This window comes from Pan troglodytes, chromosome 20, assembly GCF_028858775.2.
Source record: "Pan troglodytes isolate AG18354 chromosome 20, NHGRI_mPanTro3-v2.0_pri, whole genome shotgun sequence".
Taxonomy (NCBI): domain Eukaryota; kingdom Metazoa; phylum Chordata; class Mammalia; order Primates; family Hominidae; genus Pan; species Pan troglodytes.
In genome coordinates, this window is record NC_072418.2 from 26,023,351 (window position 1) to 26,049,165 (window position 25,815).

At 42.9% G+C, this 25,815-nt stretch overlaps 1 protein-coding gene across 1 annotated transcript in view; it reads right to left on the reverse strand.

Annotated features, from left to right (window-relative positions):
- The window catches only part of ZNF675 (zinc finger protein 675), a 33,836-nt gene extending 14,261 nt beyond the window's left edge, over positions 1-19,575 (reverse strand). Inside the window, 1 exon segment of the mRNA XM_512554.9 lies at positions 19,369-19,575. Within this exon segment, the coding sequence (XP_512554.8) occupies positions 19,369-19,371 (3 nt within the window). The 5' untranslated portion in view covers positions 19,372-19,575.
- Positions 19,576-25,815: the final 6,240 nt, after the last annotated feature.

A 25,815-nucleotide genomic window follows, 5' to 3' on the forward strand; every position in this document is an offset into this window, starting at 1 on the left:
TCAATAAACCCGTTTTGTTCCTTTGTTGCTTCATTCTTTTCTTGCTTTGCTGTTTCATCCAATTCTTTGTTCAAAAGGCCAAGAATCTGGACAACTTGCAGTCAAGACCCTCTACTGGTAACTTATTTTGGTGAGCCAGGCAGGAGAGGAGGTAGGCCCAAAGTACTGGATTTAATTTTTTCCTTTCTCCTTTTACATACAGGGAAGTCTTTCTCTCTTTTTCTCTTTCTCTCTCTTTCTCTCTCTCTCCTCCCCTCCCCCCGACCCAGGGCCACTTTTTGATGAAACTGAAAGGTTTCCACGTGCAAGTGCCTGACTACCACCTCACAGTTTGGGTGAGGGACCTGAGACCTTTCGTCTGTTTGTTTTTCTGAGTCCTATTGTTTTTGTCCTTTTTCTGAGACTGTGTCCGGAATTGGTGGGTTCTTGGTCTCACTGACTTCAACAATGAAGCCGCGGACCCTCGTGGTGAGTGTTACAGCTCTTAAGGTGGCGCGTCTGGAGTTTGTTCCTTCTGATGTTCAGATGTGTTCGGAGTTTCTTCCTTCTGGTGGGTTCGTGGTCTCGCTGGCTCAGGAGTGAAGCTGCAGACCTTCGCGGTGAGTATTACAGCTCTTAAGGCAGTGCATCTGGAGTTGTTCGTTCCTCCCGGTGGGCTCGTGGTGTCGCTGGCTTCAGGAGTGAAGCTGCAGATCTTCACGGTGAGTGTTACAGCTCATAAAAGCAGTGTGGACCCAAAGAGTGAGCAGTAGCAAGATTTATTGCAAAGAGCTAAAGAACAAAGCTTCCACACTGTGGAAGGGGACCCCAGCGGGTTGCCACTGCTGGCTCGGGCAGCCTGCTTTTATTGTCTTATCTGGCCCCACCCACATCCTGCTGATTGGTAGAGCCGAGTGGTCTGCTTTGACAGGGCGCTGATTGGTGCCTTTACAATCCCTGAGCTAGACACAAAGGTTCTCCACGTCCCCAGCAGATTAGTTACACACAGAGTATCGACACAAAGGTTCTCCAAGGCCCCACCAGAGTAGCTAGATAGAGTGTCGATTGGTGCAATCACAAACCCTGAGCTAGACATAAATGTTCTCCAAGGCCCCACCAGAGCAGCTAGATACAGAGTGTCAATTGGTGCACTCACAAACCTTGAGCTAAACACAGGGTGCTGATTGGAGTGTTTACAAACCTTGAGCTAGATACAGAGTGCCGACTGGTGTGTTTACAATCCCTGAGCTAGACATAAAGGTTCTCCAAGGCCCCACCAGAGCAGCTAGATACAGAGTGTCGATTGGTGCACTCACAAACCCTGAGCTAGACACAGGGTGCTGATTGGTGTGTTTACAAACCTTGAGCTAGATACAGAGTGCCAACTGGTGTATTTACAATCCCTGAGCTAGACATAAAGGTTCTCCAAGGCCCCACCAGAGCAGCTAGATACAGTGTCGACTGGTGCACTCACAAACCCTGAGCTAGACACAGGGTGCTGATTGGTGTTTACAAACCTTGAGCTAGATACAGAGTGCCGATTGGTGTATTTACAATCCCTGAGATAGACACAGGGTGCTCCAAGGCCCCACCAAAGCAGCTAGATACAGAGTGTCGATTGGTGTATTTACAATCCCTGAGATAGACACAGGGTGCTCCAAGGCCCCACCAAAGCAGCTAGATACAGAGTGTCGATTGGTGCACTCACAAACCCTGAGCTAGACACAGGGTGCTCCAAGGCCCCACCAAAGCAGCTAGATACAGAGTGTCGATTGGTGCACTCACAAACGCTGAGCTAGACACAGGGTGCTGATTGGTGTGTTTACAATCCCTGAGCTAGACATACTCTCCACGTACCCACCAGACTCAGGAGCCCAGCTGGCTTCACCCAGTGGATCCCGCACCGGGGCTGCAGGTGGAGCTGCCTGCCAGTCCTGCGCCATGCGCTCGCACTCCTCAGCCCTTGGGCGGTCGATGGGACTGGGCACCGTGGAGCAGGGAGCGGCATCCGTCAGGGAGGATCGGGCTGCACAGGAACCCACGGAGGCGAGGGAAGACTCAGGCATGGCAGACTGCAGTCCCGAGGCCTGCCCCGCGGGAAGGCAGCTAAGGCCCGGCGAGAAATCGAGCGCAGCGCCAGTGGGCTGGCACTGCTGGGGGACCCAGTACACCCTCCGCAGCCGCTGGCCCGGGTGCTAAGTCCCTCATTGCCCGGGGCGGGCAGGGCCGGCCGGGGGCTCCGAGTGCGAGGCCCGCCAAGCCCACGCCCACCTGGAACTCCAGCTGGCCCGCAAGCACCGCACGCAGCCCCGGTTCCCGCTCGCGCCTCTCCCTCCACACCTCCCTACAAGCTGAGGGAGTCGGCTCCGGCCTTGGCCAGCCCAGAAAGGGGCTCCCACAGTGCAGCGGTGGGCTTAAGGGCTCCTCAAGTGCCGCCAAAGTAGGAGCCCAGGCAGAGGAGGCGCCGAGAGCAAGCGAGAGCTGAGAGGACTGCCAGCACGCTGTCACCTCTCAAGACCTTTTCCTTTTCTCCTTTTTCAGTCTTTCAGCAGCCATTTTCTAGTAGATGTTGGTAATTGAGTGGAACTAGCCAGAGCCACTCTCTGATGTTCTCTGAAGGCCAATGAGCAAACAGGGCTGCCTGTCCTGCCCAGAAGGGGGAAAGATTTTCTATCCTTTCTGGTTATAGTCCCTTATCCCTACATATGACACCGTTGGCAGCGGGCAGTTCGCCCAGGGTGAACTCACATGTTTCAGGTGACTTAAACCTTTTCTTTTCTTTTCTTATGCTAAATTCTTCCCTTCCCCCACTCAACTAGCTATGAACAGAAAACCCACCTAGCTATGTAAAAAGGTTATATAAGTCGGAGGGTCCAAGCATGTTGCAGGTGGTCTGTGAGGTGCATGGTTGGGGGGGGGGGCGGAGCTTATGAAAAGAAATGTATTATTGCTGAAGTTGAGAGAGTTAAAGGGTTGCTTTAAATGGGATAGATAAACCTTTAAAAAGGCTCATAGTAGTCCGGGCGCGGTGGCTCATGCCTGTAATCCCAGCACTTTGAGATGCTGAGGCGGACAGATCATAAGGTCAGGAGTTCGAGACCTGCCTGACCAACTAAAACTACAAAAAAATTAGTCTTGCATTGTGGCACGCACCTGTAATGCCAGCTACTCAGGAGGCTGAGGCAGGAGAATCGCTTGAATCCAGGAGGCAGAGGTTGCAGTGAGCCAAGATCATGCCACTGCACTCCAGCCTGGACAACAGAGCAAGACTCTGTCTCAAAAAAAAATTAAAAAAAAAAACAACACCTCATAGTAGGTCATCAGTGGTGGAGGGAACCATTCTAAAGTTGTGCTGGCACCTATCTAAGGTCAGAGCCATCTGACAGACTAAGTCTGGGGCCTAAAGAGGGGATGTTCCCAGAGACCCCAGTCTGGGCCAAGAAGTTTTCCAGAGAGATGCCCCAGGAAAAATGTGGGTCACCTAATGAGCCCTCTACTTTGCAAAGTCCTCTTCTTTTTTCTTTTTTCTAGACCACTACGAGCAACTCTTAATCTATTTCACCTGATTCCACTGTGGGGAACTCTATTTCCAATTCTGATTCCCTGCTTGGCTATATCTTCCACCATTAGAATCAATTTGACCCTGACAATCTAAAGAGAAAATGTATAATATTTTTCTGCAATACTGTCTGGCCCTATTATGAGCTGCTCAGTTCAGAACACTGGGCAGTCAATGGTAGCATTAATTATGACACTATCCTGCAATCAGGCCTATTTTGCAAGAGGCAGGGCAAATGGTCAGAAATCTCCTATGTACAGCCCTTCATGACCCTATATCAAAACCTAACAATCTGTGAAACTCCCAGAACCTACCCCCCAAAGGAAAGTTCTAAGGCAGAAGTAGATATTATAGATAACCTTCTTTTACAGGGCCACCTGGTTCTCAGGGTGAGCAGCGACCATCCTTGCCAAGCGACCCCTTGCCAAGTGCTTCTGAGGCTAAAACTCAGAAGCAAACACCAGGGACCCTACAAGTTCCCCTCATACTCAAGGGGGAACACTGTATTGAACTCTCTCTCCAGCCCTGCTACCTCTTAGGGTAGCAGGAGCTGAGAGGCCAGTCCTAGTGAAGGTCCCCTTCTCTATATAACTGATACGCAACAATGTAAGGAGAAGCTAGGAAGCTATTCTGAGAATCTTGGGAAATTTGCTGATGGGTTTCAAACTTTGATCTCTCATGGAGAGATGTTCAATTTATTCTAGCAACCTGTTGCGTCCCTTCAGAAAAAGAACAAATCTTTTGACGCCACCCACCAGGAAGCGGATGGATTATTCACCTGAAACCCTCAGGGCAATCACTCAGGACCAGAAACAGTTCCCACTACTGATCCTCATTGAAACTACAACACCACTGTAGGAAACAACCAGGCTAAATTTCTTGAGGCTCTCCTTGGAGGAATGAGAAAGGGAATAACTAAGGCAGAAAATTATGATAAAGTACAGAAGGTTACACCAAGCAAGAAGAAAAATCTAGCCATGTTTTACGGCAGGTTGGAGGAAGCCTTTAAAAAAATATACTAATCTAGTCCCTTCCTCTTCCTGAAGGGAAAATATTAATGGCAAAGCATTTTATTAGCCAATCTGCCCCTGACATTAGACATAAGCTCCACAAGCTACAGATAGGGCCACAGACTAACCAAAACCAGCTTCTTGATACTATGTTTATGGTGTATAACAATTGTGACCTGGAGGAAGGAAAAAGGAAACAGAGTGAAGAAAAACGGCAAGCCAAAATTATGGCAGCCATCATTGGTGATGTCCTGAATGCCCGAAGAGCATCTAAGGAAAATCTGAAGGGCCATAAAGATAAAGCCAGCAGAGACTCTTGCTTCAAATGCAAGAAAAGTGGGCATTGGGCAAAGGGATATACTAAGCCCCTGCCAGGTCCCTGCTGTCAATGCAAAGGTACCAGTCATTACCCCTGGAGAACTGACTGCCCCTGTGCCACCATGGGGTTGGGTCAGAAAACTCTAGCAGTGCAAAAGGAGGAATTAGATGAAGACTGAAGGGGCCTGGGATCTTCCTCACTGCCCCTGTCTAGGAACATCGTAGCAACCACATCATGCCCAATTCAGCGGTTTATCTAGTTGCTATAGTCTAGACTAAAAGTTCCCGGATGACAGGGACCATAACTGCTTTATCTATTTATCTAATGGTCATATGAAATGGAAGCAATTAGTTTATCTGAGTCTCCAGACCTCTTCCTTGTTTTTCACCTAAGTACCAGGAAACTGGAGAAACTCTCATCTGAGTACCAACCAAAGACATCTCTTGCATGAGGGTAGGAACAAACACAGGATGACTTATTTCTCTTGCACTGAGACAGAAGCAGAATTAACCACTCATGTCAGCCTTACACAATTCTGTTCTGGACATTTTCAAATTTCTCAAAGATGCCTAGGTGATTGTGAGAGGGTTCTCAGTGCCCCTGAGCTGGTGGCCCAATGATAAGCTAGGGATGAGAGACTCAGGCTAAATGAAGAATGGAACTGTCCTGGTAGAGCTCCAGAACTTGAATTGCATGTCCTGATTAGTTAGCTCTTGGGTTTAAAAAAAAAAAAAAAAAAGGACAAGAATACTCTACTCCAGTATCACATTTTATGGGTAGGTATAGTTTGGTCATGGCACTGGATACCTTGTAAGTCAATCTCTTACTCTGAAGATGCTTGTTTACACTTACAGATTCTGTAATCAGATTCTATTTACACCTGGAGCCCCTCACATAACTGTAGAAAGTCACTGCACAAGATCTGAGAAGTTCAAAAACCCGCACCCTCAAAAAGGGGTTTTAATATTTCTATGTTGACATCTCACAATGCAGAAAATGTCCCCCGTATGTTTTCTGTACATTCTCAATCGAAAGCCTAACCTTGACTTGTGAATCCCAGACAGAGGTTAGACCTTATGTGCAGATTCTACGTCAGATAAACCTGGCTCTGCATTCTTGTGTGTCACAGAAAGTGGAGTACAATCAAAGGAGAGGTCCACTCACAGAGGCTGCTCTAGCTCATTTTAAATGATATTTCTACCTAAAAGGGAAAAGCTGAGGCAACATAAATATAAATAGACAGTTTTGGGAGGACCAAGCTTGAGGATTATAACATGAAAGCAAAGACTCAAGTTGCTTGGAATTTATATTTTGCTTACCACCAGTTACAAGTGTATTTGTAAAGGTAAAAAGAGGACAGAGGCTGTCCTCTCTTTGGGCTGGTACAAACTTGTTTGTCAGAAACTCTTACTCACAGGAATAACATTAATTATTGATTGGATGTACATCATTAAGGCTTAGAGTGTCCAGTGTGGCATTATTAATTTAATTCACAGCTACTGGTGGCAATAGCAAACAGTTTCAAGGTATGAATACATATAGTTGAAAGTGGGGAGAAAGACATAATTGTGCTCTCATTTTAATGTCTCTTCAAGTTTGACAACTAAAAGGACCTGCATTTCCCAGATATAAGTTTTTTAATTTCCAAAATTTCAAGACCTAGATTCAGAATTTGGAGCTGCAGATTTAGGTTCTGGATGGATAAGAGTATCAGCAGGTGTTACCTGCACATTTGTGAGCATTTCAGTAACAGGAGGAAGTGGAAAGTGGAGATTCTCATGTCTATGTGTATACTCAATGCACACCTGTTACTCTAATTGGGTTTGTGGGCCCCATGGTCTCTAAATCAGTTTCAGGTCTGAAGATACAAGAGTAATTGAAAGAGGTAAAATGGCTGATTGCTGCCCTGTGAAGTTCGTAGAAATCTGGCCTAGCCCCTCCAGAAGTGACTGTAGAGGACTATCAATACCAAATAGGAGAGACAATTCTGCCTGCATATTTAGGCGACAGCATGCACTTGGCAGCAAATTTGGGAGTGACTGGAAGCCTGAGAGGGTAAGCCCACTCTAGAGTAGATCCTGGTTGGCACCTTATATGTTTCTATCATATCTGGTAATTCCAGACAGTGTTTGGGAAATATCATTAAAATAAAAATTTTCTGATTGGGGGCAAGGGGAGGGAGAGCATTAGGACATATACCTAATGCATGTGGGGCTTAAAATTAGATGACAGGTTGATAGGTGGAGCAAGCCACCATGGCACATGTATACCTGTGTAACAAACCTGCACGTTCTGCACATGTATCCCAGAACTTAAAGTATAATAAAAATAATAATAATAATAGAAGAAAAAATTTTATCCAGCCCCAGAGAAACTCCACAATGATAGAACATTAAGAAAACTGTTGGCCGGGAACAGTGGCTCACGCCTGTAATCCCAACACTTTGGGAGGTTGAGGTGGGTGGATCACCTGAGGTCAGGAGTTCGAAACCAGCCTGACCAACATGGTGAAACCCTGTCTCTACTAAAAATACAAAAATCAGCCGGGCATGGTGGGCACCTGTAATTCCACCTACTCAGGAGGCTGAGGCAGAAGAATTGTTTGAACCCGGGAGGCGGAGGTTGCAGTGAGCCGAGATCAAGCCATTGCACTCCAGCCTAGGCGAAAAGAGCAAAACTCTATCTCACAAATAAAATAAAATAAAACAAAAATAAAAATAAAATCCTGAGTCGCAAAGAATGCCAAAAAGTTTATTTACCTGATAATATGATACACATTTATTTTTAAAAAGCAGAGAAAAATATCTACATATAACCTAAATGCTTAAAGAAGTGAGAGATGGGCAGGCCACAGGGGCTCAACGCCTGTAATCCCAGCACTTTGGGAGGCTGAGGCAGGCGGATCACCTGAGGTCAGGAGTTCAAGACCAGCCTGGCCAACATGGGGAAACCGCATCTCTACTAAAAGCACAAAAATTAGCCGGGCATGGTGGCGGGCATCTGTAATCCCAGCTACTCGGGAGGCTGAGGCAGGAGAATCACTTGAACCCAGGAGACGGAGGTTGCAGTGAGCCTGGTCGACAGAACGAGACTCCGTCTCAAAAAAAAAAAAAAAGGAGAGAGATAAGCAAAATATTCTTTCTTATTTTCAGGTATAAAAACAGAGCCTTTTGGCTGGGTGCAGTGGCTCACACCTGTAATCCCACCACTTTGAGAGGCCAAGGTGGGTGGATCACTTGAGGTCAGGAGTTCAAGACCAGCCTGACCAACATGGTGAAACTCTGTCTCTACTAAAAATATAAAAATTATTAGCTGGGCATGGTGGCACATGCCTGTAATCCCAGCTACTTGGGAGGCTGAGGCACGAGAATCACTTGAACCCGGGAGGCGGAGGTTGTAGTGGGCCAAGATCATGCCAGTGCACTCCAGCCTGGGTGACAGAGCAAGACTCCATCTCAAAAAAAAAAAAAAAAAGAGAGAGAGAGCCTTTTATTTCTAACTTAAATTTTCTCTTACAACAGCCAGGTCTCTGGATATGTTGAACTCTTCGACATCTTAATTTTAGTAGACACTGGATTCAGGCATCTAAGGAGTAGCATTGGGCACACAGTATTCACTTGAAAGAATGTTTATGGGGAAAAAAGCAGAAGAGAAAAAGGTGCTATAAAAAATCCATGGGTCCACATAAATAAAGCAACTTCTTAGAAACCTATGAAGACAGTTGGATTCTTACACAAAAATAGTGGGAGGCTACAATACGCCACAGACACTAGTAAACAAATCACTGAGGCAGAAAAATTAACAAAGATATTAGGGCCTAAACTCAACACTTGACCAAATAGTAATAAAATATCTATAGAACTCTCCATCTAAAAACAACATAATATACAATGTTTTCACCACCACAGGGCACATACTCTAAAACTGACCACAAAATCAGAAATACAACAATCCTGAGCAAATTCAAAAATTTCAAAATTGTATCAACAACATACTCAGACCACAGCTTGATAAAAATATAATTCAATACAAAGAAAACCACTTGAAACCAGACAACTACATGCAAATTAACCTGAATATGAATGACTTTTGGGTAAATAATAAAATTAAGGCAGAAATCAAGTTCTTTAAAATAAATGAGAACAAAGACACAACACACCAGAATCACTGCAACAAAACTAAGGCAGTATTAAGAGGGAAATTTATAGCATTAAATGCTCACATCAAAAGGTAGAAATATCTCAATTTAATAACCTGACATCCTAAATAAAAGAATGAGAGAAGTGAGAGCAAATCAACCCCTAAGGTAGCAGAAAACAACAAATAACTAAAATCATATCTGAACTGAAGAATATTTAGATGATGTAAAAAACTACAAAAAAGACTAAAAAATTAGAAGTAAATGTTTTGAAAAAACTCAGTAAAATAAACCACTAGCTAGATTAATGAAAAAAGAGAAGATCCAAAAAAAAAAAAAAACACAATTAGTAATGACAAATGGACATTACCACTGATTTGGCAAAAATACAAACAAGGATGAAAGTCTACAATGAGCACTTCTATGCACAGTAACTAAAAAATCTAGAAGAAATGAATAAATTCCTGGACAAATACCTCCTCCCTAGACTGAACAAAAAAGAAATTGAACCCCTGAATAAACCAATAAAAAGCTCCAAAATCAAATTAATAATAAGTAGCCTACCAACCAAAAAAAGCCCAGGACCAGACGGACTTACAGCTGAATTCTACCAGATGTACAAACAAAAGTTGGTATTATTTTTACTAAAACTATTCCAAATAATTGAGAAAGGACTTCTCCCCAAGTTATTATATAAGAACAGCATCATTCTGATACCAAAACCTGGCAAAGACAAAACAAACACACACACAAACAAAAAACTTCAGGCCAGTATTTTTAATAAATATTAACAAAAAATCATCAACAAAATACTGAAAAACCAAATCCAGCAGCACATCAAAAAGTTAATCCACCATTATCAAGTAGGATTTATCCCTGGAACACAAGGTTGGTTCAATATATACAAATCAATAAATGTCATTTATCACTTAAACATAACTACAGACAAAAACCACAAAATTAACTCAATAGATGCAGAAAAAGCTTTCAGTAAAATTTAACATCCTTCATGTTATAACCCTCAACAAACTGGGCATTGAAGGTACATACTTCAAAAGAGTTATCTACGACAAATTCACAGCCAACATACTGAATAGATACAAGTTGCAAACATTTTTTTTCTTGAAAACTGGCACAAGTCGGCCGGGCGCGGTGGCTCACGCCTGTAATCCCAGCACTTTGGGAGGCCGAGGTGGCTGGATCACGAGGTCAGGAGATGGAGACCATCCTGGCTAACATGGTGAAACTCCATCTCTACTAAAAATACAAAAAATTAGCCGTGCGTGGTGGCGGGCGCCTGGAGTCCCAGCTACTTGGGAGGCTGAAGCAAGAGAATGGCGGCGTTAACCCGGGAGGCGGAGCTTGCAGTGAGCCGAGATTGTGCCACTGCATCCCAGCCTGGGCAACAGTGCAAGACTGTCTCAGGAAAAAAAAAAAAAAGAAAAGAAAAAAAAAGAAAAAGAAAACTGGCACAAGACTAGGGTGCCTTCTCTCATCACTCCTATTAAACATGGAATTTTGAAGTCCTGGCTGAGCAATCAGGCAAGCCGAAACAATAAAAGCACCCAAAAAGAAAGAGGAACTCAAACTATCCCCGGTGCAGATGACATGACTCTACATCTAAAAAAAACCTATAGTCTCAGCAGAAAAGTTCTGTAAGCTGACAAACAACTTCAGCAAAGTTTCAGAATACAAAATAAACATACAAAATTAGTAGCATCTCTGCACATCAACCATATCCAAAGCAAAGGCCAAATTAATAATACAATCCCAGCCGAGCACGGTGGCTCACGCCTGTAATCCCAGCACTTTGGGAGGCCAAGAGGGGCAGATCACCTGAGGTCGGGAGTTCGAGACAAGCCTGGCCAACATGGGGAAACCTCGTCTCTACTAAAAATACAAAAATTAGCCAGGTGTGGTGGTGCATGCCTGTAATCCCAGCTACTCAGGAGGCTGAGGCAGGAGAATTGCTTGAACCCAGGAGGTGGAGATTGCAGTGAGCCAAAATCACACCACTTGCACTCCAGCCTGGGCAAAAGAGTGAGACTCCGTCTCAAAAAAAAAAAAAAAAAAATCCCATTTGCAGTTGCCACAAAAACGAATATCTAGAAATACAGCTAACTAGGGAGATGAAAGATCTCTAGGACAAGAATTACAAAACACTTCTTAAAGAAGTCAGAGATGGCCGGCTACAGTGGCTCACGCCTGTAATCCCAGCACTTTGGGAGGCCGAGGCGGGTGGATCACCTGAGGTCGGGAGTTTGAGACTAGCCTGACCAACATAGAGAAACCCCATCTCTGCCTAAAAATACAAAATTAGCGCGGGGTGGTGGTGCATGCCTGCAATCCCAGCTACTCGCGAGTCTGAGGCAGATGAATCACTTGAACCCCAGAGGCGGGAGGTTGCAGTGAACCAAGATCGTGCCATTGCACTCCAGCCTGGGCAACAAGAGTAAAACTGTCTTGGGGGGAAAAAACGTCAGAGATGACGCAAACAAATGGAAAATCATTTTGTGCTCATTGATAGAAAAGTTCGGTATTAATATGGCCATACCACCAAAAGAAATTTACAGATATGTTATTTCTATGAAACTATCAAAAATATTATTATTTTTTTTTTGATGAAGTTTGGTTCTTGTCGCCTAGGCTGGAGTACTGTGGTGAGGTCTTGGATCACTGCAACCTCCACATCCTGGGTTCAAGGCTGCCTCAGCCGCCAAAGTAGCCGGGATTACAGGCATATGCCACACCACACCAGGCTAATTTTTTGTATTTTTATTAGAGACAAGGTTTCACCATGTTGGCCAGGCTGGTCTCGATCCCCTGACCTTGAGTGCTCCACCCACCTCGGCCTCCCAAAGTGCTGGGATTACAGGTATGAGCCACCACACCTGGCCTCAAAAATATTCTTAACTTAAAAAAAAAAAAAAATTAAATACATATGGAACCAAAAAAGAGCTCTAATAGCCAAGGCACTTTTCTAAGCAAAAATAACAAAGCTGGAGGCATTACATTACCCAACTTTATATTACAAAGCTACAGTAACCAAAGCAGCATGGTACTGGAACAAAAACAGACTCAGACAAATGCAACAGAATAGAGAGCCAAAAAATAATGCCACGCACTTAAAACCATCTGATCTTCAACAAAGCTGACAAAGAGAAATACAGGAATAATTTCCTATTTAATTTTAAATGTTATTTAAAATTTTAATGTAAACATTTAAATTTCTGGCCAGGCGTGGTGGCTCATGCCTGTAATCCCAGCACTTTGGAAGGCCGAGGCGGGTGGATCACGAAGTCAGGAGATCGAGACCATCCTGGCTAACACGGTGAAACCCCATCTCTACTAAAAAATACAAAAAATTAGCCGGGCGTGGTGGCGGGCACCTGTAGTCCCAGCTACTTGGGAGGCTGAGGCAGGAGAATGGCATGAACTCGGGAGGTGGAGCTTGCAGTGAGCCGAGATCGTGCCACTGCACTCTAGCCTGGGCGACAGAGCGAGACTCCATCTCAAAAAAAAAAAAAAAAAGAGAACAAAAATTAAATGTAAATATTTAAATAATCCTATTAAAAATAATGCCACACACAACCATACGATCTTCAACAAAACTGACAAACAGAAATATGGGAATAATTTCCTATTTAATAAATGGTGCAGTAATAACTATTTAGCACTATGTACAAAGCTAACCCTGGATCCCTTCCTTACAACATATACAAAAATTAACAAGATAAATTAAAGACTTAAATGTAAAACTTAGAATTATAAAAAACTCTGGAAGATAACCTAGGAAATATCATTCCAGACACAGGAACCAGCAAATTTTATAATGAAGATACCAAAAGCAATTGCAACAAATTGACAAATGGGATCTAACTGAAGAGTTTCTTCATAGAAAACTATTAACAGAGTAAAGACAACCTACAGAATAAAAGAAAATATTTGCAAACTATGCTTTTGACAAAGGTCTAATATCCAGAATCCATAATGAACTTAAATAAGTTTACAAGAAAAAAAAAAAACCTCATTAAAAAGTAGGTGGCCAGGCACGGCCACCTACTTGCTCATGCCTGTAATCCCAGCACTTTGGGATGCCGAGGCAGGTGGATCACCTGAGATCAGGAGTTTGAAACCAGTCTGGCCAACATGGTGAAACCCTATCTCTACTAAAAATACAAACTTAGCCAGGCGTGGTGGCAGGTGCCTGTAATCCCAGCTACTTGGGAGGCTGAGGCAGAAGAATCGCTTGAATCAGGGAGGCAGAGGTTGTGGTGAGCTGAGATTGCACCACTGCACTCCAGCCTGGGCAACAAGAGCGAGACTCCGTCCCCCCACCCCCCCAAAAAAAACATTAATAAAAACAAAATATGGCCAGGCGCGGTGGCTCACGCCTGTAATCCCAGCACTTTGGGAGGCCTAGGAGGGCAGATCACGAGGTCAAGAGATCGAGACCATCTGGCCAACATGGTGAAACCCTGTCTGTACTAAAAATAGAATTAGCTGGGTGTGGTAGCAGGCTCCTGTAATCCCAACTACTAGGGAGGCTGAGGCAGGTGACTCGCTTGAACCTAGGAGGCGGAGGTTGCAGTGAGCCAACATCTGCACAACTGCACTCTAGCCTGGGGACAAAGCCAGACTCCGTCTCAAAAAAAAAAAATCCTAAAATAGGTACATAAACATCATGGAACACTGTGTGGTCATAAAAAGAGACCAAGATCATTTCTTTTGCAGCAACATGTACAGAGCTAGAGACCACTATCCTTAGAAAACTAATGCAGAAACAGAAAATCAAATGCATGTTATTATTTATAAATAAGAACTGGCTGGGGGCAGTGGCTCACGCCTGTAATCCCAGTACTTTGGGAGGCTGAGGTGGGTGAATCATGAGGTCAGGAGTTTGAGACCAGCCTGGCCAACATGGTGAAACCCTGTCTCTACTGAAAATACAAAAATTAGCCAGGTATGGTGGTGGGCGCCTGTAACCCTAGCTACTTGGGAGGCTGAGACAGGAGATTCGCCTGAACCTGGGAGATGGAGGTGGCAGTTAGCTGAGATCGTGCCACTGCACTCCAGCCTGGGCAACAAGAGCAAAACTCCGTCTCAGAAAAATTAAAACAAAAATAATAATAAGAGCTAAATAATAAGAACACATGGACACAAAGAGAGGAACAACAGAAACTGAGACTTAGTTGAGGGTGGAGAGTAGGAGGACAAAGAGAATCAGAAAAAAATACTTGTTTGGTGCCATGCTTAGTACCTCAGTGACAAAATAATCTGCACACCAAACCTTCATGACACAATTTTACCTATAAAACAAACCTGCAGATGTACCTATGAACCAAAAATAAAAGTTAAAAGTAAAAAATCCACGGGTGGAGGAGAGTGCAAGGTAAGTGGAAGGACTGGTTTGTACTACAGATAGTGGCTTAGGTGAGGCTACACTGATTTATTTTTGTGCCCATGAAGGCAGAAGAGATTATGAACAGTTGGTCAAAACCCTAGGATGGTGGAGAAAACAGATTACTGCTGCAGATTCAGTGTCTGCAGGTGGGGATATTCCAGGAGACATAGTCATTTTTTGGGTTTTTCGCAAGAAGCACTAGGATAAACAATGCTGTTGTGAATTTTCTGAGGGTGGTACCTAGTCCTGGGAGGGGTGTGGGCACGTCAATGTCTAGTGGGTGTGTTTGTGAGTGGGTGGAAATCTTCTGGTGGTAGCTGTGGGAAAGTGGGGTTTGTTATCACAGCTCTTGTCCTTTAAGTTTTCAGTCCTCGCTCACCCTTGGAGGAGACCTGAAATCACAGGACAATGAGCTTGTGTACAGGAGAGCAGAGCCTCCCATTCCAGGCACCCAGAGTTCCATTCCAGGCCAGGCCTCTGTGATATCTTTTTTCTGGCACCAAATCTGTAGAGTTTACTGAACACCAAGCAATCCTCCAACACTCATTGTCTAACATTTGAATTCTGACACCACCCAGAGTCAGCATAGACCCTGATTCAGAGCACAATCCACAACACTGTCTTTACTGCAGATGCCAGTCACAAACTTCATGGGCTGACCTATGCTTCTGAGCCACTGTTTAATAACTGGGGACTCCCAGAACTTTCCTCAAGTTCAGTAATATAACAGAGCTATTCACAGAACTCAGTGAAACACTGTAGTTATCTTTACCAGTTTATTATAAAAGATACAACTCAGAAAAAGTCAAATGGAAGAAATACATAGGACCAGGAAAAAAGGTGGGGAAAAATGAAGCACATAGATAATCCTGGTAAAGAGCTATGATTAATAAAATTCTCCATCTTTGTATTCTCCAAAAATAGTTTTTCAAAAGAAATACCCTCTTATTATGACTTAGATGGTGCTCTCTTTTCTCACCTGTTGTAGAGCCAGACATAGACTCTGCATATTTTCTTCCTTTTCTTAAAAAAATCAGCTAAATTTGTCTTCAGTGGTCAAAATAAAATACTTCTTAATCAAACTTCTTTTTCCCACAGCAACTAAACTTTGAGCTACACTCAGTCTGAGCCAACATACAACCCCATTTTATGTTCACCCTAAGAATATGCTAACTTCAGGGTAAAACATTTTCTGATCTAAAACCTGACTTTTTCACTCTCTATTCACCATTCTTCTGCTATTTTCTTTCTAATCTTGTTTTCTTCCCTCTGTGGAAAAAAAGTCTGCCTGAACTTTGCAATAATAGTTGGTACTTCCTCCTGTTGCAACACTCCTTTGGAATTAAAATTTTTTTTACAAAAATCTATAACTTTGTTTAATTTTACAAAATTTAGAAACTGCCTCAAAACAATAATACTTATCTTCAGTAAGACCTTCACAGCACTTTTTCATTTTAACCTTAACTGCACCTGCCTGTGCATCCCCAGCTTCCCAGGGCTCTCAAGCTTCTCTCAGGATAAAGCCTTCTTCCATGGCTGGGGTGAGCAGGCTGACATATCTGCAGAAAAGGCTCCCCAGAAAGAACTAACTGGGCCTTTAATAACCTCCTTTTGCAGGCTCAATATTAGCTTTAGATGGGCTCAAGCTTTAATTTTCATGTCTGAGTTATTCACTTGGTGTCTGAAACTATGTGTTTGAAAAATCCAGCAAAATTACTGAAACGCAGTGTTAGTATATAAAAAGAAAATTTTAAGGTGCTTCCATTTCATACCTCTGTAAGAAAACCAAAAGTATCTACACCTTTCAAACAATTAAAGTATTATTTTATTATTTATTTTAAAAGTTATGTAGTAGGCCGGGCACGGTGGCTCACACCTGTAATCCCAGCACTTTGGGAGGCCAAGGCCAGCAGGTCACCTGAAGTCTGGAGTTCGAGCCTAGCCTGGCCAACATGGTGAAACCCCATCTCTACTACAAATACAAAAATTAGCCAGGCGTGGTGGTGCGCATCTGTAATCCCAGCTACTCGGGTGGCTGAGGCAGAAGAATCACTTGAATCTGGGAGGCGGAAGGTTGCAGTGAGCTGAGATCATGGCACTGCACTCCAGCTTGGGTAACAGAGTGAGACTCAGTCTCAAAAAAAAAAAAAAAGAAAGTTATCTAGTAAACAATTAGTCATATGAGAACACTTCTAGGAGGTACCAAATTTCATCTCATAACACTTAGCATTAAATTCAGAAATCAAGATCATAGGATATAGAACAGATATTCACTGCCACAAATTTATGGTGCAAAAAGAGGAACTATGTTTTCATGAATCTATGTAACTCACCAATTATCTACTACATTTTCTTGTGGAAAGGTATTTAATTTTTACAGCCAAAAAGGAAGAGAGATTGTCTCGCTCTGTCTCCCAGGCTGCAGTGCAGTGGTGCGATCTCGGCTCACTGCAACCTCCACCTCCTGGGTTCAAGTGATTCTCCTGCCTCAGCCTCCCAAGTAGCTGGGACTACAGGCACGTGCCACCATGCCCGGCTAATTTTTGTATTTTTAGTAGAGATGAGGTTTCACCATATTGACCAGGCTGGTCCTGAACTCATGACCTCGTGATCTGCCCACCTCAGTCTTCCAAAATGCTGGCATAATAGGTGTGAGCCACCCCACCTGGCCCTTATTCTTTTCCTTAGTAGGATTCTAACAGCTAAACCTTGGAATTCTGTTTGAAATTACCCAGCCATAAACACAACTGACAAATTTTCTAAACTCACTCTGGGAAAGAAAAAGGTAAATAAAAACTTTTAACAAATAGAATATATAATTAGATTTTTTTTTTCTGAAACCCAACTCTTACATGCTCTTTGCACATATTTTCTTCCCTTTCAAATGCTACTAATAAAATGCAATTTACATTTAAAAAAACTAAAGTCACTGACTGGGCGTGGTGGCTCACGCCTGTAATCCCAGCACTTTGGGAGGCTGAGGAGGGCGGATCACGAGGTCAGGAAATCGAGACCATCCTGGCTAACACGGTGAAACCCCGTCTCTACTAAATACAAAAAAATTAGTCAGGCTGGTCGCGAACTCCTGACCTCAGGTGATCCACAGCCTCAGACTCCCAAAGTGCTGGGATTACAGGTGTGCGCCACCGTGCAGGCAAGGGTTAGTTTTTCAAAGGAAGAGTGCAGGGGAGAGTCCTATCAGTCCAAGGGCATCCATCTGTTTCCATTGAGAGGCTACACTCCATACCTCAGGTTGTTTTATGAAAGAAAATAACCCAGTAGATTATATTCACTAGACACTCGAGCAGACATAGCCATGGTATGTATTATTGGTTTATTCACAGAAACTACTGTGATATATTGGTTTATTCACAGAAACTACCGAAGCCCAGGACCAGAAAAAACTGAAGGTGGCTGAGGCCACATCACCCATAAAGTTTCCAAAGGGAAACCTTGACCCAAAAATATTCTGATACTATCTCTGTGCCTAGAGAAAATTTTTAAAAATGAGGCGAAAAGATTTTTTACAATATAGTATCAGGGAATTGTTCTTCTTTTTCTTCTCATAAAAAATATTTTCAAACAGAAAACGATTTTTTTAAGTGCCATTCAATGTCAAAAAATGCTTAGTTAAAATACAGTATCTAAAGTGTACAATAAAAGACAAATAGTTGATAGTGTGACTTAGAAAGGGGAAGCTGGCATTTGAGAATGTGAGAAGAAACTGGAAATTTAGTATTTTACTGCAAGTCATAGTTAGTCTGGAGGAATGGGATGAGGGGTAGGCTTGAGACCCAGCTTGAGAGAACTGTGAAAAATGCAGGGGAAAATCAGTCCCCTGTGGAGTGTGAAAATAACTAAGTAGCAGGCAATTAGACGGAGGTTACTCTAGTCCCTGGGTTCCTATTTTTTAAAAACTCTAACTCAAATGCATTTTTTTGCAAATTACTGAATTGAGGGAAACAAAAATTTAGGCTTAACCAATCATAAACTGCCAATTAACCTCTGATTACATAACCAGGAAATGTCCACCTTAATTGTACAAATCAAGTAACTATGAACTGTACCTAACCAATTATTTAATTTGGTTTTCTTCATCATGTACCTTTAAAAGTCTTTCCTTCAAGCTGCTCTCATAAAGTCACAAGCTCCAAACCACAGCTGAATGCTCCACAATTTTTGAATCACTCTTTGATTAAACTCTCCAATATTTTTGCGGTGATCCCCATAATTTATTTATTTATTTAATTTATTTATATATATATATTTTTTAAGACGGAGTTTCGCTCTTGTTAACCAGGCTGGAGTGCAATGGCGTCATCTCGGCTCACTGCAACCGCCACCTCCCGGGTTCAAGCGGTTCTCCTGCCTCAGCCTTCTGAGTATCTGGGATTACAGGCATGTGCCACCACGCCCGGCTAATTTTGTATTTTTAGTAGAAACGGGGTTTCACCATGTTGGTCAGGCTGGTCTTGAACTCCTGACCTCAGGTGATCCACCTGCCTCGGGCTCCCAAAGTGCTGGTATTACTGACCTGAGCCACTGCGCCCGGCCCTCCCATAAAATTTTAATAGGAGAAAACAGGAACTGGGAACCCCAAGGACCAAAACTCTTCCCATTAATGAACCCGCACCCTGAGTCAGGATTCTCCCCTGACGACCCTCCTGTGGTCCCTGCACAATCTGAGAGAGAGGCGGCGCTGCGGGTACAGAGCTGCCCAGAGAGGGCTACAGGCCAGGGCACAGTCACTACGCAGAGAAGAGACGGGATGCCCCGGGGCTGGCTGTCAGCGCGCCGCCATCTTAGCGCTGCAGGGGACTGAGCCGAGCTGGGGAAGGAGAACTCGGGGTGCAGATTGTGGAGCTGACTGCGGGGAGGCCTGAGTCCCGCCATAGCCACTTCCCACGGGTTCCAACCAGCCCCTTCCCCCTTTCGGGATGTCGCACCCGGAACTCTCACCATTTCTAGGCTTCCAGGGGGTCCTGGAGTCTTAGCTGTGGATCTCTCAATTTCTGCAGGTCACAGGCCCACAGAGGCTGGACCTCTAGGAGCAGAGGACACAGAGCAGTGAAAGCGAGACCTGGAGCTCCGGCTGCAGCGAGAGACAAAGGCGCCGCCAAATCCCGGAAGCCATCTTGTCTGCTCCAGCTGCGTGCCTGATTGGACGGTTCCCAGCCCAGCGTGCCTGATTGGACAACGTTTAAGGTCCTGACCCTTCAGGCCCTGAGTGACAAAAGATGTGATCAGACACTGGGCTGAGTGAAGACTGATAGCCTGCGCTGCAGCCTTTTCAGCCGGGGCTTCCTCTTTTAGCTGAGCCAGGCCCATCCCATAGGGTATTTGTATTTAACCTTGTGTGTAAGGTCATATACATTTATAAATGATATATGGCTACTTACAAAGAAAAATAATATAATAATAATTATTTTAGAATTTCAGATTTTATGACCTTCCTGGCTTCTGGTCCTTTGAGTAGGCAGCCTGAGAATTTTAAAAAGAGGCAATCCTCAAATAAAATGTGAGCCACATGTGAATTTTAAATTTTCTAGTAGTCAAACTTTAAAAAGAAAAAAACAAGTGGAATTGATTGTAACAATCTAACCCAATATATCCAAAGTACTATCATTTTAGTATGAGAGCAATATGAAATTATTGATGAAATACACATATATATGTATATATGTGTATATATACACACACACACACATATATGGAACTAAATCTTTGAAAATAACTCTATTTTACCTAACACATTGCAATTCAGACCAGCCACATTCCAGGCACCCAGTAGCCACACGTGGCCAATAGCTGCCACATTAAAATGCAGCTCTGATGTCAGGGGGGTGAAGAAGAGCCTGAATATCCCTTTTTTGCCAGAGGTGAAGGGACAGCCTCTCTCTACCATCATCTCTCTTCAATTCCAAGGAAAAAACAGTTAGTGACCATAGAAAGAACAGAGGACAGATAGAATAAAATAACCACAGGTCGACCTGTGGTTACCTCTGGTTATTTTATTAACTACTGCTGCCCACCTGTTGCTCACCTTAATTCCAAACATCAGACAGTGAACAAAGAATGATGAAGCCACAAAACAAGAAAACTCTGTATCTTCAGATCTGTCCACAGTCTTAACCTCCAATGTTTAGATATGGAGAAAATAGATTAAAGGCAAACTTATTTTGCTATTTGGCCTTGGCCCTAACGGTCAGCCTGTGGTTATCTGTTTTCTCCTGTGGTGTGGTGAACTGTGTGAGTATAAACACCAATCACACGCAGACATGTCTACATGTATTTTTGCATTATTCAATATTCTCTTACAAGACATACGACTTTAAGTCAAGAATAAAGGTAATGTGAGTCTTTTTTCTTGCCTTGGCGCTACCCACAGGGTGCATCATGACATATTGCTAAGTTCTGCATTCAGGTTATGTGACTCTCTTCTTTTACCCAGGCCCAGAATATTTTGCACAATAGAACATATTACTAGGCCCAACATATATAAAATGGGAGGCCCTTGCCTGAGCCCTTTTTACAGAGGGCCTTGTGACATATCTCTGCATCAATCACCTAAGAGATGCAACTGTCCATTTTTCCCTGCACTCTGCCCACAGGAAAAATTGTGACTTATCATTAAGCCTAGGTAGCAGGTGATATGTCTGTCCTGCCTGGGCCTTGAACCACAGAAAGCATTGTTACCTATTGCTGGGCTCAGCACCCAGGTGATGTGACTCTGCTGCCTGTGTCCTGCTGTCAGGAGAAGGTTGTAACATATTCCTGACTGAGTATTCAGGTGATGGGACACTCCTGTCTGGTCCCTGCCCTCAGAAAATATTGTGACATATTCCTGGCCCAAGTATGAGAGTCAACATGTCCTTCGGGAACACTTCAGGACCTTTAACCTTGGGTACATCATCTCACAATTCAGAAGGGCCCTTCCAAACTCAGGAATGAACAAGTGGCTGTTGGCTGTCTAGGTTCTCCATGAGTTCACATTTATTACTGAATTTATGTCCGCTTAAATATCAGGTTTGTTTCTTTAATTTAGGTGTATAACACTGATAACTGAGGGGTAATCATAGGTAATCTGACTTGAATCACAAAGTTTATTCAAATGGCATATCTAAAAAATTTTAGTACTGGTTTATTTAACACAAAAATGTGTCAGAGGCCAGGCGCAGTGGCTGATGCCTATAATCCCAGCACATTGGGAAGCCAAGGAGGGCAGATCACGAGGTCAAGAGATCAAGACCATCCTGGCCAACATGGCAAAACCCCGACTCTATTAAAAATACAAAAATTAGCTGGGTGTGGTGGCACATGCCTGCAGTCCCAGCTACTCGGGAGGCTGAGGCAGGAAAATCGCTTGAACTGGAGAGGCGGAGGTTGCAGTGAGCTGAGATCACGCCACTGAGACTCCAGCCTGGTGACAGAGCATGACTCCGTCTCAAAAAAAAAAAAAAAAAGTGGCAGAGTATTTTCCTGATGTTCAACTATTTTTGTTTTTCCTGAATTAGCAGTTTTATGAATCAGTGCGTTCTTTAGAATTCTCACAATCCTTACCCAGTCCAAACAATATAATTTTAAAATTATCAGAAACCTGTACTCAACTTGTCTGGGCTATTTCCATCTTTTCATGAATCTCCTTACAGACACAGTACTCTAGGATTTTGCATGTTTTTGAAGTTTATAGAAACTACATCAGAATTAAACCATTAACTGTAGAAATGACTTCAAATAATTATAAAGAAACAAATGAAACAAACTTATTATGTCTGTGACCTGCAATAACTTATCATAACCATAATTATGACTAATAGCTTATACTCAGATATATAAGATTTTTAGAAATTTCATAATATTATGAAATAAATGTTAATAATATATATTAAAATAGAAGTTGAAGAAGATCAAACATTATCTTTAATTCAACAATGCTTTTCATGTAATTTAACATGTCAAATAATTACGTTTTTACTCTTTTGGATGTTGCATAGACCCTCTGTAGCATCCAAAAGTTAGGGGTCTAGGCCGTGCCGAGTGGCTCACACCTGTAATCCCAGCACTTAGGGAGGCCAAGGCAGGTGGATCACCTGAGGTCAGGAGTTTGAGACCAGCCTGGCCAACTTGGTGAAACCCTGTCTCTACTAAAAATACAAAAAATTAGCTAGGCGTGGTGGCAAGCCGCTGTAATCCCAGCTACTTGGGAGGCTGAGGCAGGAGAATTGCTTGAACCTGGGAGGTGAAGGTTGCAGTGAGCCAAGATCATGCCATTGCACTCCAGCCTGGGTGAAAGAGTGAGATACTGTCTCAATAAAAAAGAAAAAAAAAGTTAGGGGTCTAATAATACATAAAATTTGTGTTCAAGAGAAAATTGTTATACTTTTTAATTAGTGTATTATCAATGGTAAAGCTAATTTTAATAAAACCTTACAAGTAAATTCATCAAATTTGTCATTTTTGGCCAATCTAGATTTCCATAAATATGTTATAATCTCTCATAATCATTTAAACTTTTTATATTTTATTTTTATCTACTATTTTATTTTTTCAATTTGACACAACCATTAAGTAATTTCAAACTACACTAAATGTTTCTAACTTCCTTCATCAAAAGCATTTTTTGCTTTCGTTTCTACACTCTATGCAGAATTGTTTTTCATACATCTAATTGATTTAATTATATATAAATCACATTAACTCTTTTTTTTTAAGATGGAGTCTAGCTCTGTCGCCCAGGCTGGAGTGCAATGGCGGGATCTCAGCTCACTGCAACCTCTGCCTCCTAAGTTCAAGCAATTCTCCTGGCTCAGCCTCCAGAGTAGCTGGGACTACAGGCGCATGCCACTATGCCCGGCTAATTTTTGTATTGTTAGTAGAGACGGGGTTTCACCGTGTTAGCCAGGATGGTCTCAATCTCCTGATTTCATAATCCTCCCGCCTCAGCCTCCCAAAGTGCTGGGATTACAGACATGAGCCACGGTGCCTGGCCTCATTAACTCTTAACAACCTTTTAGTGAAATTCCTAGGAAGCAATTTTGAACTGTTTCAGTATTTGTAGACAAAATTTATTTTATATTTTAAATAAATATTTTTTAAATTTTTTTAAAATAACAGGTCTAAATATATTTAGCTTTTTTATATTACATAAAAATAAGATTCTGATCAGGCATGATGTCTCATGCTTGTAATTCCAGCACTTTGGGAGACCAAGACAGGAAGGCTGTTTAAGCCCAAGAATTCAAGTCCAGCTGGGGCAACATGGCAAAATCCCATGTCTACAAAAAATACAAGAATTAGCTGGGCATGGTTGCCTGCACCTGTAATACCAGCTATTTAGGAGGCTGAGGTAGGAGGACTGCCTGAGTCCAGAAAGTTGAGGCTGCAGTGATCCATGATGAAGCTATTGCACCCCATCCTAAGTAATAGAGTGAGAACCTTTCTTTAAAAAAGGCCAAAGCATATGAACTTAATGTTATGGGGTTTTTTTTGGTTTATTATTATTATTATTTTAATAGTTTTGGGGGTACAGGTTATGTTTGGTTACATGGATAAGTTGTTTAGTCGTAATTTCTGAGATTTTGGTGCACCCATCTCCTGAGTAGTGTACACTGTATCCAATGTGTAGTCTTTCATCTCTCACCCACCTCCCGCCCTTCCACCTGAGTCCCCAGAGTTATGTGTATAATTCTTATGCCTTTGCGTAAGAGCTTAGCTCCCACTATGAGTAAGAACATACAATATTTGGTTTTTAATTTCTGAGTTACTTCACTTAGAATAATTGTCTCCAACTTCATCCAGGTTGCTTCAAATGCCAATATTTTGTTCCTTTCTTGACTGAGTAGTATTTCATTGTTTGTGTGCGTTTGTGTGTTTGTGTGTGTGTGTATATATATAGTGATATATATGCGTGTGTATATATAATGTGAAATATATCTATATATAGGCACACATATATATCACATTTCTTTATCCACTCATTGGTTGATACGAATTTAGGCTGGTTCTGTATTTTTACAATTGCAAATTATGCTGCTGCAAACATGTGTGTGCATGTGTCTTTTTAATATAATGATTTCTTTTTGTGTGTGTAGATACCCAGCAGTGGGACTGCTGGATCAAATGATAGTTCTATCTTTAGTTTTTTGGCTTTTTTTTTTTTTTGAGACAGATTCTCACTCTGTCACCCAGCTGGAGTGCAGTTGGCGCGATCTTGGCTCACTGCAACCTCTGCCACCCGGGTTCAAGGGATTCTCCTGCCTCAGCCTCCCAAGTAGCTGGGATTACGGGCGCCTGCCACCACGCCCGGCTAATTTTTTCTGTATGTTTAGTAGAGACGGGGGTTTCACCATCTTGGCCAGGCTGGTCTTGAACTCCTGACCTCCTGATCCACCTGCCTCCGCCTCCCAAAATGCTGGGATTACAGGCATGAGCCACCCTGCCCAGCCCTACCTTTAGTTCTTTAAAAAATCTTCATACTGTTTTTCTCTAGTGGTTGTACTAGTTTACATTCCCACCAGCAGTGTAAAAGTGCTATTGTTTCACCACATTTCTGTCAACAGCTAGTATTTTTAAATTTTTTAATTAAGACCATTCTTGTAGTGTGGGGAAAAGCAAGAGAGATCAGATTGTTACTGTGTCTGTGTAGAAACAAGTAGACATAGGAGACTCCATTTTGTTCTGTACTAAGAAAAATTCTTCTGCCTTGAGATTCTCTTAATCTATGAACTTACTCCCAACCCCGTGCTCTCTGAAACATGTGCTGTGTCAAACTCAGGGTTAAATGGATTAAGCGTTGTGCAAGATGTGTTTTGTTAAACAGATGCTTGAAGGCAGCATGCTCCTTAAGAGTCATCACCACTCCCTAATCTCAAGTACCCAGGGACACAAAAACTGCGGAAGGCCGCAGGGACCTCTGCCTAGGAAAGCCAGGTATTGTCCAAGGTTTCTCCCCATGTGATAGTCTGAAATATGGCCTCGTGGGAAGGGAAAGACCTGACTGTCCCCCAGCCCGAGGAAGGCATCTGTCTCCTGCCCATCCCTGGGCAATGGAATGTCTTGGTATAAAACCCGATTGTACGTTCCATCTACTGAGATGGGGAAAAACTGCCTTAGGGCTGGAGGTGGGACATGCGGGCAGCAATACTGCTTTGTAAAGCATTGAGATGTTTATGTGTATGCATATCTAAAAGCACAGCACTTGATTCTTTACCTTGTCTATGAATGCAAAGACCTTTGTTCACGTGTTTGTCTGCTGACCCTCTCCCCACTATTGTCTTGTGACCCTGACACATCCCCCTCTCAGAGAAACACCCACGAATGATTAATAAATACTAAGGGAACTCAGAAGCTGGCGGGATCCTCCATATGCTGAACGCTGGTTCCCTGGGTCCCCTTATTTCTTTCTCT